This window comes from Euwallacea fornicatus, chromosome 1 (assembly GCF_040115645.1).
Source record: "Euwallacea fornicatus isolate EFF26 chromosome 1, ASM4011564v1, whole genome shotgun sequence".
NCBI lineage: Eukaryota > Metazoa > Arthropoda > Insecta > Coleoptera > Curculionidae > Euwallacea > Euwallacea fornicatus.
In genome coordinates, this window is record NC_089541.1 from 6,323,919 (window position 1) to 6,337,345 (window position 13,427).

Genomic DNA, 13,427 nt, shown 5'->3' on the forward strand with positions numbered 1-13,427 from the left:
AATGTTAATTCCGTAAAATTCAGTATTAACATTTGAAAAGATCATTTTTTCTCAATGTAATCGTAATATGTAATATTTCAGTCCAATTTTCAGTAAGTTATACCAAGACGGAATTTTTCATAGTTTTCCTAGCTGTGGCAACGGTATAGTGTGAAATGCGTGTGAAAATTGGGAACTTAACGCTAGTTCTACAAGATACTATTACAGCTCATAGTAATACGTGTTGGTATGATAAACCCTTTTTCTTTGTTTCTGTTCTTCACATCTGGAAGCAGCGCGCCAGCCTTAACAATACATCCATTTTTCATTCTTCAGCACAAAATTTGACTTATGATGATCTCGCAATGTAAAAATGCGTCAATTTATACAAACGAAAATGAATAAATAAATAAAACTTAAATTACGATGTTTAATAATTCTAAGTACGTTTCTTTGTTCATCCTTAAATAATTAAAGCAACCTCTAGATTCAAGCTTTAATTCCGCTAATAAAGTAACTTATTAAAATATTTAACTTTTCAGAGATCAATCTATTCTTCAAATAAAAGGTCTTTTCTTTTTTTTACTTTCATTTAATGAACACCCAAAAATCACGAAATCTGTATCCAATACTACGGCTCATACGTATGAAAAATAATACGTCTTCTATAATGTTTCAGGTATTTACTTCAGTTAATTTCTAATAAATATTTATATTTTAATTTAATGAACCCCCTCAAAACCTAAAAGAGCAGTAGAAAAACCGTAATAAACTTAAGTAAAAAAATTAATAAATATATATATATATAAAGGGTGTTATTGAATAAGTGTCTGATATTTCACAGAGTAAGTTTCCAAGTAGCTTTAAAATGAAAAGTTCTTAAAACATGTATACTAGCTTGATCAGTTTTCAAATTACGGGGTATTATAGTTGAAAAAATAAATCACATATTCTTTGGTATCTTTCTATCTCTTCCAGCTGATTTTACGAAATTTCATATCCATGGGTTTTTTAAGATGAGATATATAAAATTTATCAAGGATTTAGTTGCATCTTTTAGAGGGCACCACAAGCGACCATTAAGACAAGATATTTTAGCACTTTTAAATAATTAGCATACATATTCAGCTTTATATGCATTTTTCTTGAAAAATGTCTCTTCTAGGACGACAATACGGTATACTTTTTTTAAACAAAGTAGAGAAAAAAATTTCTCTCGAAAGTGACACACAGTGTGGCATAAAAAAGTTGCATGTGTTTAAATGTGCCTTAATGGTCGCTTATAACGGCCTCTAGAAATTACAACTAAATCGTTGATAAATTTTATATTTCTCATCCCAGAAACCTCCCAGATACGAAATTTTATAAAATTAACTAGAAGAGATTGACAGGTATCAAAAAATATATTATTTATTTTTTCAGTTTTGATATTTTGCACCTTAAAAACTAAACGAGCTAGGATATACGTTAATGAGAACTTTCCATCTTAAAAATACTTGAAAAATCATCCTTGAAATACAGGATACTTATTCAATTTACGTCCTATACGGAGTTTTTGATGGCGTTGTGAACGCAAATTTAATTGAAAAATATTGCAAAAAAGGAGAAATGGGAGAAAAAATTCTACAAATTGCTGGATCTAGCATCACTGTGATACGTTAATTACCTAGTATAATTAAAGAACCAGATTAGGAATTTTGGTCTAGAAATACCTGAGATCCTGAACTGCTTTCAACAATGGAGATTTTTCTATGTTCATCAATTACTTTGTATTCCCTAGCTGTTTCTCGAATATATAAAGCTGACGAATAAACCCATTCTAATGGGGTCAATAATCCATATTTCAGCTAAGAGTTTCGAATAAATTTAGTAAATGGTTTCAGAGCCGCCGGGTTTCAAAGTAGTTTAGAAAGCTCTCACGTCTGTTTCAATCATTTCACTTGACCGGAAAACTAAGAGCAGCCAAAATGGAATTTCAAATTTATTTAAAATTTAAATCAACAATGAAACTGAGCGCAGGTTGGCGAATTTTTATAGGTCAATTCTGTAGATCTTTTGAAAAAAATCGCTAGCACCACTATTTCATCTACAAGTTTAATATGTATTTATAATTTAGATTAACTCTATAATATGTTGTGTGATCTGTTGTCTTTTACATAGGACTGTTAATTAAAATGGCTAAATAGACGTCATGAACTTTTTTTTCAAGCCCAAGAAAGTAATGAATTTGAATCCTAAAAATACTCTAATGACGTATTTTGGAGAGCAAGTCAAACAAGAGAAGCCGTAAACGTTGTGGGCATTACTTGTATAGTTTGCTTGAAACAATACTAGAAATTCATTAAAATGGCCTAGAAAATAGGGGTGTGAAATGAGAGTGGGAAATGAGGACGAGAAGTACAGCTATGTACATACGTACATTTTCAAACCTGTGAGGTGTATTTTATACATGTCATGTAAATTTAATTCCATAAACCAAGCACTAGAACTTAGTCTCAAAGACAATACAACTGATATTATTGTATCCAATGTGTTAATTACCTACGAAATTGCTTGCAGAAAATGCCTTATTCTACTTTTGTAGAATATATTTTAAAATATATGAAAAATACAATGTTTGGGGGCACAAAATACAGAATGCTCCACTTTTTTTGTAAAAAAATTTCAATCATTCGCCCAATGGAAAATCATATATTTTTGGTTGACCGACAGTTTAATTGAACACGTGTCATCCGTGGATCGATTCGAAATCGAAACAGAGTACAAATTTAATAAAACTAATCCATAAAAAATAATGGAACATAGTTAGGAGATTTTTACATTAAAAGATGAGAGAGACGTCAACTGTCCTTGATAAAAATGGCTTTTGAAAATGGCAATGGAGACCACTTTTTAAAATATATAGTTATTAAAAAAGTGTTAAGTTCGATTTAAACGAGGAAAATAAAGTGTAATTAGACTTTGAGGCTCTACTGGATTCACATATGAATTAGGAAAAATTAAAATACTGCTATTTTTTCTTCTGAAAGCTCTTTCTTCTGTAAAGAAAGCTTTACAACAATAAAGCACTAAATAGAAATTTGGAAAATGAATTTTAAACATTCCAACATATTTCTAACTTTAAACCTCAAATGAGTGTCCCAACGCTCATTGCATGGTCAATTACATGATTAACCCACATTGCTTTTGACCATTACAAAGGTGTAAATTATTCAAGTCCTAATATGCCAACACATGACCATCCTTAAATGCCCTTTTCCCCGTTGGGGAAATGCGACGGTGTCTCCTTTGACCCGAATAATCGACTAAATCAATTTTGCTACAGTGCAAATATGACATTCCCAAGACTAAAGCCATTAAGATCGTCGCTCGGGATGCATGTTATATTTAATCTTAACCGAATTTACTTGTTTTATGGGGCGTATATTCCTATGCCCTTTGCTAGGTGAACGGAATTCTTTATATGTGACATAGGTTGCGAATTGAGTCCGAACGTAAGCGAATGTTACGTTGCTGTTTTCCGTGACCACAGCTACTGTAGCGAGGTCCGAATTATGCTTGTGGGAAATGTGTATCTGGATAGCTTCTTGGTTTTATTTTCCTTTTAGTGCCTACATTTCTCTTCCAAAAGCTGTTCTTTTTGATGAGCTTTTACTTGATAAAAGAGGCTTCCCAGTCGCGAAATTCGGAACTCATTTTCTGTCTCCAACAGGCACTTCTTGACAAAGTTTTTTTAAGTTCGTGATTGATTCAAGTTTCACTACGCGGCATTTTATGACTCTTTCAGATGAGCCTAATTTGCAAATAAGATCTACGAAATTTCTGTTCCGTATAAATAATCAGTCAACCTCCTTACTTAAGACAATAAGCGATACAAGAGATATTATCAAACCTCGTGCCTACTTGTAACATTTAATAAAAATAAAACATGAACATTTGCATATAAAGCCCATAAATACATTCTTCCTTTCTCCATAATTCCTTTTCCTTTTCTATTTTGTGGTTATTATGCTGATGGCGTAATTTTTCCTTTGCCCTTGCAAAGGAGACAAAGTATTTTGAATAAATTATGAATAAAGTAAGTTATTTTACGCTGCAAAGCCTGATTTTGTTATGGCTTGGGAATATTTATTTTTAGCGCATTAAACAATGGTTGACTTAAAAATTAGTATACTTGCTAGATATTTGCTCAAAAAGATCGGATATAAAGTATATTTACCTAAAAATCCTGCTTTGCAAAAGTACGATATCTGTAGAAAATTAACTACGTTAACTTTTTAACTTCTGAACAATATATTAACGATGATATGGAAAAATATTTCACCTTTTGCGCTAAATTGTATATTTTGATCTTCGATTTGAACTGTAGTATTTGGTTTTGATCATTTATAACATTCCTAGCAATTATAGTAATTTAGAGTCATCCGTTTGCTCACGATTCAGCATCTATTATCCACACTAGTACTCTGATTGATTCACAAAACCGTCGAAAGTCGTATAATAATAATAAATATAATAAAATAGAAAGCATTTTCGCTTTTGCTCCATATAGCATCACCGATTTTGACTGTAATATTTACTGTGGATCATTATAAACTTTCTAACCATAAAAGTTGTAGTTCTATAGTTTATTTCAAACATCTGTATAATTTCGGAACATTACACCGTCGCGTGAGGGATGCATGGAACAGAAGCTTCTACCCCATCCATCCGTCATTCCACAGAAACTCTAGCGAGCGCTCTAACTAATCAGAAATCTGTAGGGCGTCGGAGACATGTGCTACTTAAATCAAAGTGTAATTTTAATTTTAAAGTTAGACATCAAAAAAGTCTGCATGAAATCCTTTAACTTTTTGTATTTGGTTTTTTTTTTATATTTGGGATAAATAAGTTACGAGAGATAACGGACTTTGGGTCCTTATTGTATCACAAATTTTATCAATAAACTAAGTTTGAAGAACACTCGCGCACAGGAACAGTTTATCAAGTCCATCTGCATTATCCCATTGAGGGTTTAAAAAGACCGCTCTCTTACCCATCCGCCCTACACAACGAAATCAATATAAACCCCAATTCGCGCGCATTCCCTTTATCGTTCAATCCAGACATTGCCCAACAACGTACAAAAAGAACATGCATATCAACCACATCTTACTTTTTATTTTCTTAAAGATATTTACCCTTGAAGGTGCAATAATCCTGTGGAGCAATAAGAAAGTGGAGGTGTCACCTTTGCTGCCCTTCGACGATGAGGATTTGGAGCAACTAGTGAAGCGGTTGGAGGTGAAGAAGGTTTATTTGTTTAAAGTGGGGCTGAAAAGCAGAACTGCAGTAGTTCCGAAGAATTTGAAGGAGATTATGAGTGGGTTTCACTCGTCATATAATCCGAACGGCAATATTGCGACTGCCGATGCTACTGGTATATTAATAAGAAGCTAATTAGTCATCCGTATCATTTTTCAAATAAATTTTGTAGAATTGTCTTTACTAGAAGACTGCAATGGGATTGACACGAACAAAATAAGAAAAACCACAGGTCTCCTAACGAATTCCAGTGATTTTCTTTGCGTTCTGGATATTGTTTATCCTAGGAAGAAGAGAAGTGCCGATGATGAGGCAGCTGCAGTTACAACCTTAAAAGAGAATGTAGAAGAGAAAGGTATCACACCTAAATAGAAATTTACTTTTCAATATAATCGAATGCAATTGCAGGATATGTAATTTACATAGGGGAAAGCAAAACTAAAGAGTTTGCTCTTCTTTATTCCTCTAAGCCGCTCCAGCTAACTATCAGCAATATTACCAGATATCTCGGAAATACCGACAACAGCTTAATAACTGTAGACAAAAGATTAAACATTCCCGTGGCTCTACCTGAGAAAAGCAAAGTTATTTTGAGGTTCGGAATTTCCTGGGCGAGCGGGTATTGGTACTTGCAAACAGCTAGAATAGAACTGATTGAGGAATCGAATCCAAGTACTAAGTACGACTTGACAACAGACGAAAACATCATGGCTCCAGCCCATTTTTCCTACCATTGCAATGGCGAATCGGTGTTCTCCGACCAAGCAAGTGGTACCAAACTGACAATTTTCGATCTTCAAGTACAAATTGATGCCAAAAAAGCTAGATTTGGTGATGCAAATGACTGCATACCGTTCACCACAGCTCCAATTTGGTCCGGTTTGTTTGTGACGACTATTCTGGGTAAGAAAATCTTGTTTGTTCAGTTTTAAATTAAATCCCATCAGGATTTAAGGCGCCAGTGTAGAAGAACTGCAGACAATAACAAATCTAATATCTAATTGTTTTGAAATTAGAGAGGAGTTTGTTTAAACAAATGTATTTGCATGATTTTTAACAATATATATTGGTGGAATTGTTTTCAGGTCTGGGGCTTATAGTGGCGATCACTGCTTTAATGGACATTAAGACTATGGATAAATTTGATTCCCAAGCTACCAAAAATTTGGCTATTACTGTGATGGAGTGAAAATTCATATGATTTAATTTTAATACAATTCATAGAGCAAATAGGACTATCTACTATTAAAAACTTCAGTGTTGCTTATTTACTTCTACTCAGATTTAGCAAGGTGGATATAAATCCTTCACGGATTTAAATCAAATCTTGCGTTTAATTTTTTTAATCCAAATAAGATATTTTGTTTCAAATACCATAAAACCACTATTCGTACATCACGAAAAACAGTACATTTAATGATTTCTTAAAATTTACCAAAAGAAAACTAAAAAAACTTTTGACGTAATATATTTTGAATTAGCCTTATTAAAAATTATTCACAATATGGTAAGAATTACATTCACCACATTGTCGTGAAAGATGAAAAATAGAACTGATTCTTTTTTAACACTTCTGACGTAAATTTTAAACCCACAAAATATGATTTGTGGAATTTGTAAACATTTTTCTTGTAATTTACAATCCATAAAAACCAGTTACTATCCTGAATCAATCAGAAAATAATGAGTATATGCACATATTAAGATAACTTTGATTATATTCATCATTCAACAAAAGGAAAGTTTTTAAATATAAAGAAAAATCAGTTTGCAACTTCTTCAAACTTTAATCTTCGCAGAATTTCATGTACAAAAAAACCTATATATTTTACATTATAATTCAACAATATTAATTTAAAAACGGTAGAATGTACAAAATATACAAAATGCACAAATTTAGCCCTATATATAAACAAACCTTATCCTAGGTATTCTCAAACTAAAGTCTTTGTCGTCATGTTTTTGTCCGCACCTCCGCTACCACACAAAACACCACTTCCGCTGATTACTTCGCGCACTTTACTCTCTTGAGAAGAATTCCCGTGATCCTCTGCACCGCAAGAGTTATCAGAAGCCACACTTTCAAGCGGATATACTACTGTTTTGTTGAGGGTTTCACTTTCAGGGCTATAAGTTGGGGTGAATTCAGATTTGGGGGTCACTTTGTCGTCGCTAAGACAAGGCGACAATCCGGAGTCAGCGACGTGTTCTTCAGAGCTACTGCCGTAACGCGGGGTTGAACGGATCAGATTGGTATAGACATGTTGGCCCAACCGGTTTACTTGGATGTGTATTTGTGACTCGTGTTTACCTATAATGCAAAATAAACTATCAGGATCGAAGATACAAAAATTATCGATTTGTTTTTAATATTAATTATTTTCACGATTGGGGAAGTGATTCAAATGAATGATTTTAAGTCGTAAGAAATAATTCATCATATCAAGGTATAAAACTCTAAAACTTCTATCCTGATAATACATACTTGATCCAGATTGTTGAGTTTGACTACTTGGTGTAGCGTCGATCCGCTCACTAGGAAACATGGTGCTTTTGGTAAAAATCTGCAAAGAAAGCAGGAAAACCTGTTTTTAATATGACACTATTGATTAAAGATGATTGACATTAAAAATATTTAAATACTCGCATTGTAATTTCAGACAAACTAAGTTTGCGTCTAATTTTGCTGGACACAATAAACTAGCAAAATCTTTAGCAAAGTCTAAATTCTTGGTAACTCAAATTAAAAAAATCAATGTCGCGTGGAGTAAGAAAACGAAGTCAAAAACGTAAAAAAGAAAATTCAATCCCCAGTACCTTAATTTTTGAAAATGTTTCTAACCTTAGAAAAAAAATCCCTTTTATTTCGAATGTACTATTAATAAAGCTGTATTATATTACTTTTCAAATATAACTTAGAAAGAAAGAAAATTGATTGTGAAGCTTTTTTAATTAAAATTCGAATTAAAAAGAATAGAAAAGAATTAATTCTTAACTACGACACTTTAATGTTACAAAATATTGCCTACACACCTGGATAGGTCTCCTAAACGCAGTGCTCTTATGCTGCGGATATCCTAACATCTCACTTTTAGCAAACCCCACAGCGGGTGACAACAAATATTCCCGAAATTTGTCAGGAAAAAAATCAATGTTCTTATAGTTGCTATAAATGGTTTCCTGAAAATCAAACTGTAGCTTAACAATACTCGTAAATAAAGCTCAAGAACCACTTACTGTTAAGTTCTTTTTCCGCTTGTAACTACCCCAATGCTGGGGCTCCAAAATCAACTTTCCCCCTGGTCGCAATTGTTCGTACATTCGGCGAAAGGACAATTTAAGCCCGTTATCACCCCAATTCAAGTGTATCCATTTAGTCACGCTTAGGCACATAATTACGTCGAATTGCGGTTGTTCCAGAGCTAAAGACGCTTCATCTTCTATTACATAATTACACTGAAAAAATGCACCCAAGGTCAACGAGTTGAAAGGACATTTTACGATAAATAAAAATGGAAATCACTTACCTGTTTAAAAATTACATTTTTAGGAAACTCCCTACCGGGGTATGAGTCATGGAACCCTGGAACATCAATAGGCCCATATAAAATAGGCAACGACAAGGGAAAAAACTCACTGCTACTTTTATTCGTGGAAGATTTATAATCGGGAGTGGTTTCGCTTTTCTGCAAAGTATTATCGACCGTTTTAACGTAATGTCTTACGTTCTTACGGGCGATCGAGATTAGTGTTGGATCTATGTCTATACCTATAGAGAAAAAATAACATGCTGACAATTAAAATTTGACCAATTAAAATAAAAAGTTATGCATTGTTGTAAAAAAACGATACTCACCAGTGACAGTTCGAGCCTTAAAATCCCTTGCGATGCTTAACGTAATGTGCCCAATATTACAACCAATATCGAGGATGTCTTTGTTTTCGAATAAATATGGATAATGCGAAAATACTTTAAGTCTATGGTCCGTTTCATTGGTTGGGTTTCGATAGCCGTAATACCTACAAACCATATGGTAAAAAGTAAAACTAAATATACATTTGCAAACCGTAATTTCCGATTCTTTATGGGCAAAGCGTCGACACTGAGGGCTTTCATATTGGGCATGATTTATTTTAATGACACAATATTCACCTCTAAAGTATAAAACATGGACAATGGGATCAAAATGATCACGGAAATAAATCGGGTGAAAACAACGGATAACGTTTTTGCTATTTCATATAAAATTTTGAAATTTCGAATTTTGGAAATTTAGAGAGGGTATCTCACTGTTGCCACCCGAAAGTATGAACATATAAATTATGCGATTTTTTCTTCAAAGTATGTAACCCTATATTTACCTGTTATAATTTCCATACTGAAAACGTTTATTTTCTTCCTTAAAAACTGGCATAGTCTTATCTGACATCTTATTTTGCCTAGGCCTAGGTAACTTAATTGAATTTGATCGTTTTAGCCAAGCCCCTGGCTGGGGCACCACTGGGCTCACTATTTTATCCATGGAATTTTTGAATTTTTTAACTGCATGATTAACACTAGAATCTTCAGATCTTCTTTTAGTTTTGTCCTTCTTGTCGTCACTCAAATCGAAACACAAATTCCTAACGGTTTTCGTTGAAACATTTTTGAGAATTTCGGGATCCTCAGGTATTTTCGCAGAGTCCACAGTAGCTTCCGGAGTGCACGCTTCAGAATTTCCTGTAGGATTCGGTACGGAACCTTCAGCAGAACCGGATAGTGTCCTTCTTTTTTTGTTTAAACGTTTTTTCCTTGCTAAAAATTACCATATTTAAATCCCACTAATGATTTCTTCTTAAATTTAGTCCTTACCTTTTTTAATCGGAGAATTTAAATGTTCCTCATACTCTTTATCATTTTCACAGTCCATTAAATGAAGCGGGTCATGCGTATTGGGGGAAACTATTACCTGAGGATGTAGAATGCATTAAAAGAAAATTAGAAGAATTTAAAATGTGACGCCAGTTTAACAGTATCGGAAGTATCTTCAAAATGTTTTGTTTCAAGTTAATGTATGTTATTTAACTAATTATTAAAACTTTTGATTTTGTTATGAATATATGCCACAAATAACCAAAAAAATAAAAAACTTGAACTGTATGTTTTTGAAACAAGTTTCTTGTCCACTGAGTGAGAAAATAATAAATATATAACGGGCTTTAAACTGTTTGAAAATTTCTGGTCAAGAAAATTTTTTTTTGCGCGAGCGCAATAATTGTTTTAAGTACATAATTATAAATAAATAATGGTTAAAGTTAGTTGTCCCAACATCTTATTTGTTAGCTGCTTCTGTATATATCTTGAAAAAACTTATAGAATGGAAAATTACTGTGCCTTCTGCACCACAATTCAATTAAAAAATATATTATTAAAATTTTAAAATGTGCTAATTTAAACTAGGATGTTGACAAGTTACATATGATGTGATTAAATATCCCGTAATTAGAACGTTTTACTGGCCTTCCACTTTTTTTATGGATTGTTCCTTTGGATTATTTGGGAATTCACAAACTGAACTTTCCTTCTTCCTTCTGTTTGCCTGTGATTTAACCGTTTTTAAATTAAATGTTAAATCCTTTCAACCATATCTGATCTTGGACATATTTAACTTTTTTTAACCTCAAGTTGGCTTGAAAACGTCGGAATAAACGCAGCAACTGTTGAGATTACATTGTTCTATTTATATACATCTACCAGTAGCTCAGCAAGGGAACTGTATGATTCAAGACATAGTAATCATGTTTGAACCTATTTGCATAACCCACTTAACCAGAAATTTATCACCTATTATGATTAGGATTTTTGTTTACCTCTATAGGCATTTTCCGTCTTGGAGGGGTGGGCAAAGGGGATGATTTTGGAGTGACAGCATTCATTGCCCTATTAATATCCTCATTCTGAAGACTGTTCAGATTTAAAGGATCATTTATGTTGCCCCCGAGAAGGAATTTTGTTGGTAAAACTGGTTTGGAATTTATTGGTCCACAACCAGAGAAACTGTTAAAGAAAGTATTTTTTATAATTTCATTACAAATACTTACAAAATTATGAAATTGTATAATTCACAGCACAAAAATTATACTTACATCTTTCAATTCTGAGTTACTATTCTTATTAAACATTATGATATGTCCTCAAATCAAATTAAGGGCATGACTTGAATTTATAATGTGCAAACAAATAATTTTTATATAATTCAAAACAAAATGATCAAATTATTAACTGTAAATGTGACTAAGTTAATTAAAATTTATAGCCAATTTCCCTAACTGCAAAAACAGTAGGTCAGTTTTTTTAAGTACAAAAAAACCCTAAATGTTGTTATTTCAATTATTCTATAGTTTATACCTTATTACATTTAATTATATCATTAATACATGATATATAAGAATAGCAAATTTCATTGAAATCATTACTTTATTTGTCTAATAAATACAAAAACAAATAAAAGGTAGTGAAAGGTACTTAAAAAAAAACTTACCTCTTTGAACGTTTTCTGCTACTTCTGTCATGTTTAAATCTCTTCTTGGACGCATTTTGAGATTTATTTCCTTGATTACGGCTGTTATTAATGGGTTTTGGATCTGGTTTAGAAACAGATAGAGTATCCATTTTTGGAGAGGACATCTTTAATCAAAAAGGGATAAAAAATTAGTAATTAGTGGGCCTCTAAACTAAATTGTTATAACCCTGATTTCCAACAAGCTTGTTCTGTATTAAGTAACTTCTGCAATTGATCTCATAATCCCATATCTAATTCAAAAAAACCAAAAACTGCATTATAATTGATAATAGTTATTTGCATATGCAAAAATCTGCAGATATGAATGTCTATGGAAAAGAGCATTTTTCTATGAGTGGTTAAATTTTGAATTTTTAGCAATTACCTTAATGCACTTTTTTTTAACATAATATACTTTTTTCTTTTATTATCATATATTTAAATATATTGTATATTATTATATTTTAATCTTAAATTAGCTTTAAATACTCAATTTTAAGTAAGTCCTTTTTGTGGAATATGAAATGTGAACCCTTTTTGTTTAATGAGGCAGGTCTTTGGCCAAAATGTTACACCGATATTCAAAAGAATTAATGAAATAAATAAAATCAACTGCTCTTTATTTTGCTATAGATTCAATTAATTTCGTTTGTTGAACTTAAGCTCTTCCAGGGGGTCTAAATTATCAATGGAATAAAAATTTGATGATTTACAATTTTTAATAAAGCAAATTGATTGAATTCAAAACACGAAATCATCATACCTTTAATTTAAGTGATGTCGTCCTCGTTTTTATCGAAACTTGTTGGATCAATCTGCTTTATTTAAATGCAGTTTGCACCAGACTTCATCTTCAAATTCCGTTTACTTGTCTGAACTAACGCATGTTTCACTGGTGAAATTTATAAAACGAATATAACTTGATGCTCGGAGATTCGGTTTTAATGATAAACACACTACAGAAATTCAGATTTTAAGACATTTTTGCCAGGAACCGAAAGAAAATGAGGGAAAAAATGCGTGGCGCGTCGCTCCCTTTCAACAATCCGGCACAAACAAATTATTAAAGCAATCTGTCAAAAAAAATGTCGCCACTTGTATTATATAGGAAATACGATTCTGTACGATGATCACCGATTACAAACGAGCGGTTTTGCGCCACCATTTTTGTAATGTTTGTTTTCAAACTAAATTTGGTGTTTTTAATACTGACAGTACAAGCACGGAGTAATTCGAATTAAAAACAAAGTACCTTCCGCTTGATTTTTATTCATTTTCGAATCCAAATGGTTCAGTTACTTCTGATAAAGCATACTTTCCAAAAATAAATTCAAACTATCAACCCTGAGCAACAGGACGTTTGATCGAAGGTAATTTGAGGCGATTTTAGTCCGCGATTAATAAATGTCTACTACCTGGCATTAGTTGTTCTTTTTTCTTTCCTATTCATGGAATTAGTTATTGTCATCTTCCTTGCACCGATTCTTGAATTCTTTCTTGAAACTTAGTGATGGATGACGTTTCTTTGACAGCGTTGCGACAATTTATGAAGTTCACGCCCACGAAATTGATAGAAAAGAAGAAGAAAGTTTCCCCACATAA

The 13,427-nt window shown here is 32.5% G+C and overlaps 2 protein-coding genes across 5 annotated transcripts; one reads left to right on the top strand and one right to left on the bottom strand.

Annotated features, from left to right (window-relative positions):
* Nucleotides 1-5,011: 5,011 nt before the first annotated feature.
* LOC136349057 (uncharacterized) lies at nucleotides 5,012-6,554 on the top strand. The gene is made up of 4 exons (XM_066300749.1): nucleotides 5,012-5,398; nucleotides 5,456-5,638; nucleotides 5,692-6,186; nucleotides 6,369-6,554. Exons 1-4 carry the CDS (start codon nucleotides 5,113-5,115, stop codon nucleotides 6,470-6,472), a joined length of 1,068 nt encoding a protein of 355 aa, XP_066156846.1. The 5' UTR covers nucleotides 5,012-5,112; the 3' UTR covers nucleotides 6,473-6,554.
* Nucleotides 6,555-7,050: 496 nt separating this feature from the next.
* LOC136346430 (7SK snRNA methylphosphate capping enzyme-like) lies at nucleotides 7,051-13,369 on the bottom strand. 4 transcript variants are annotated; one of them, XM_066298339.1, is made up of 12 exons: nucleotides 12,589-12,911; nucleotides 11,805-11,950; nucleotides 11,134-11,320; nucleotides 10,136-10,232; nucleotides 9,646-10,078; nucleotides 9,140-9,303; nucleotides 8,921-9,052; nucleotides 8,811-8,866; nucleotides 8,521-8,739; nucleotides 8,317-8,463; nucleotides 7,769-7,847; nucleotides 7,051-7,594 (listed from the first exon to the last, which is right to left on the bottom strand). In XM_066298339.1, exons 2-12 carry the CDS (start codon nucleotides 11,948-11,950, stop codon nucleotides 7,218-7,220), a joined length of 2,037 nt encoding a protein of 678 aa, XP_066154436.1. In that variant the 5' UTR covers nucleotides 12,589-12,911; the 3' UTR covers nucleotides 7,051-7,217. The 4 variants fall into 4 exon arrangements, with proteins under 4 accessions (XP_066154436.1, XP_066152787.1, XP_066153583.1 ...); XM_066296690.1 differs by adding an exon at nucleotides 12,013-12,076 and having other exon boundaries at nucleotides 8,811-9,052; XM_066297486.1 differs by lacking the exon at nucleotides 12,589-12,911 and adding an exon at nucleotides 13,241-13,369 and having other exon boundaries at nucleotides 8,811-9,052.
* Between the last annotated feature and the right edge of the window lie 58 nt (nucleotides 13,370-13,427).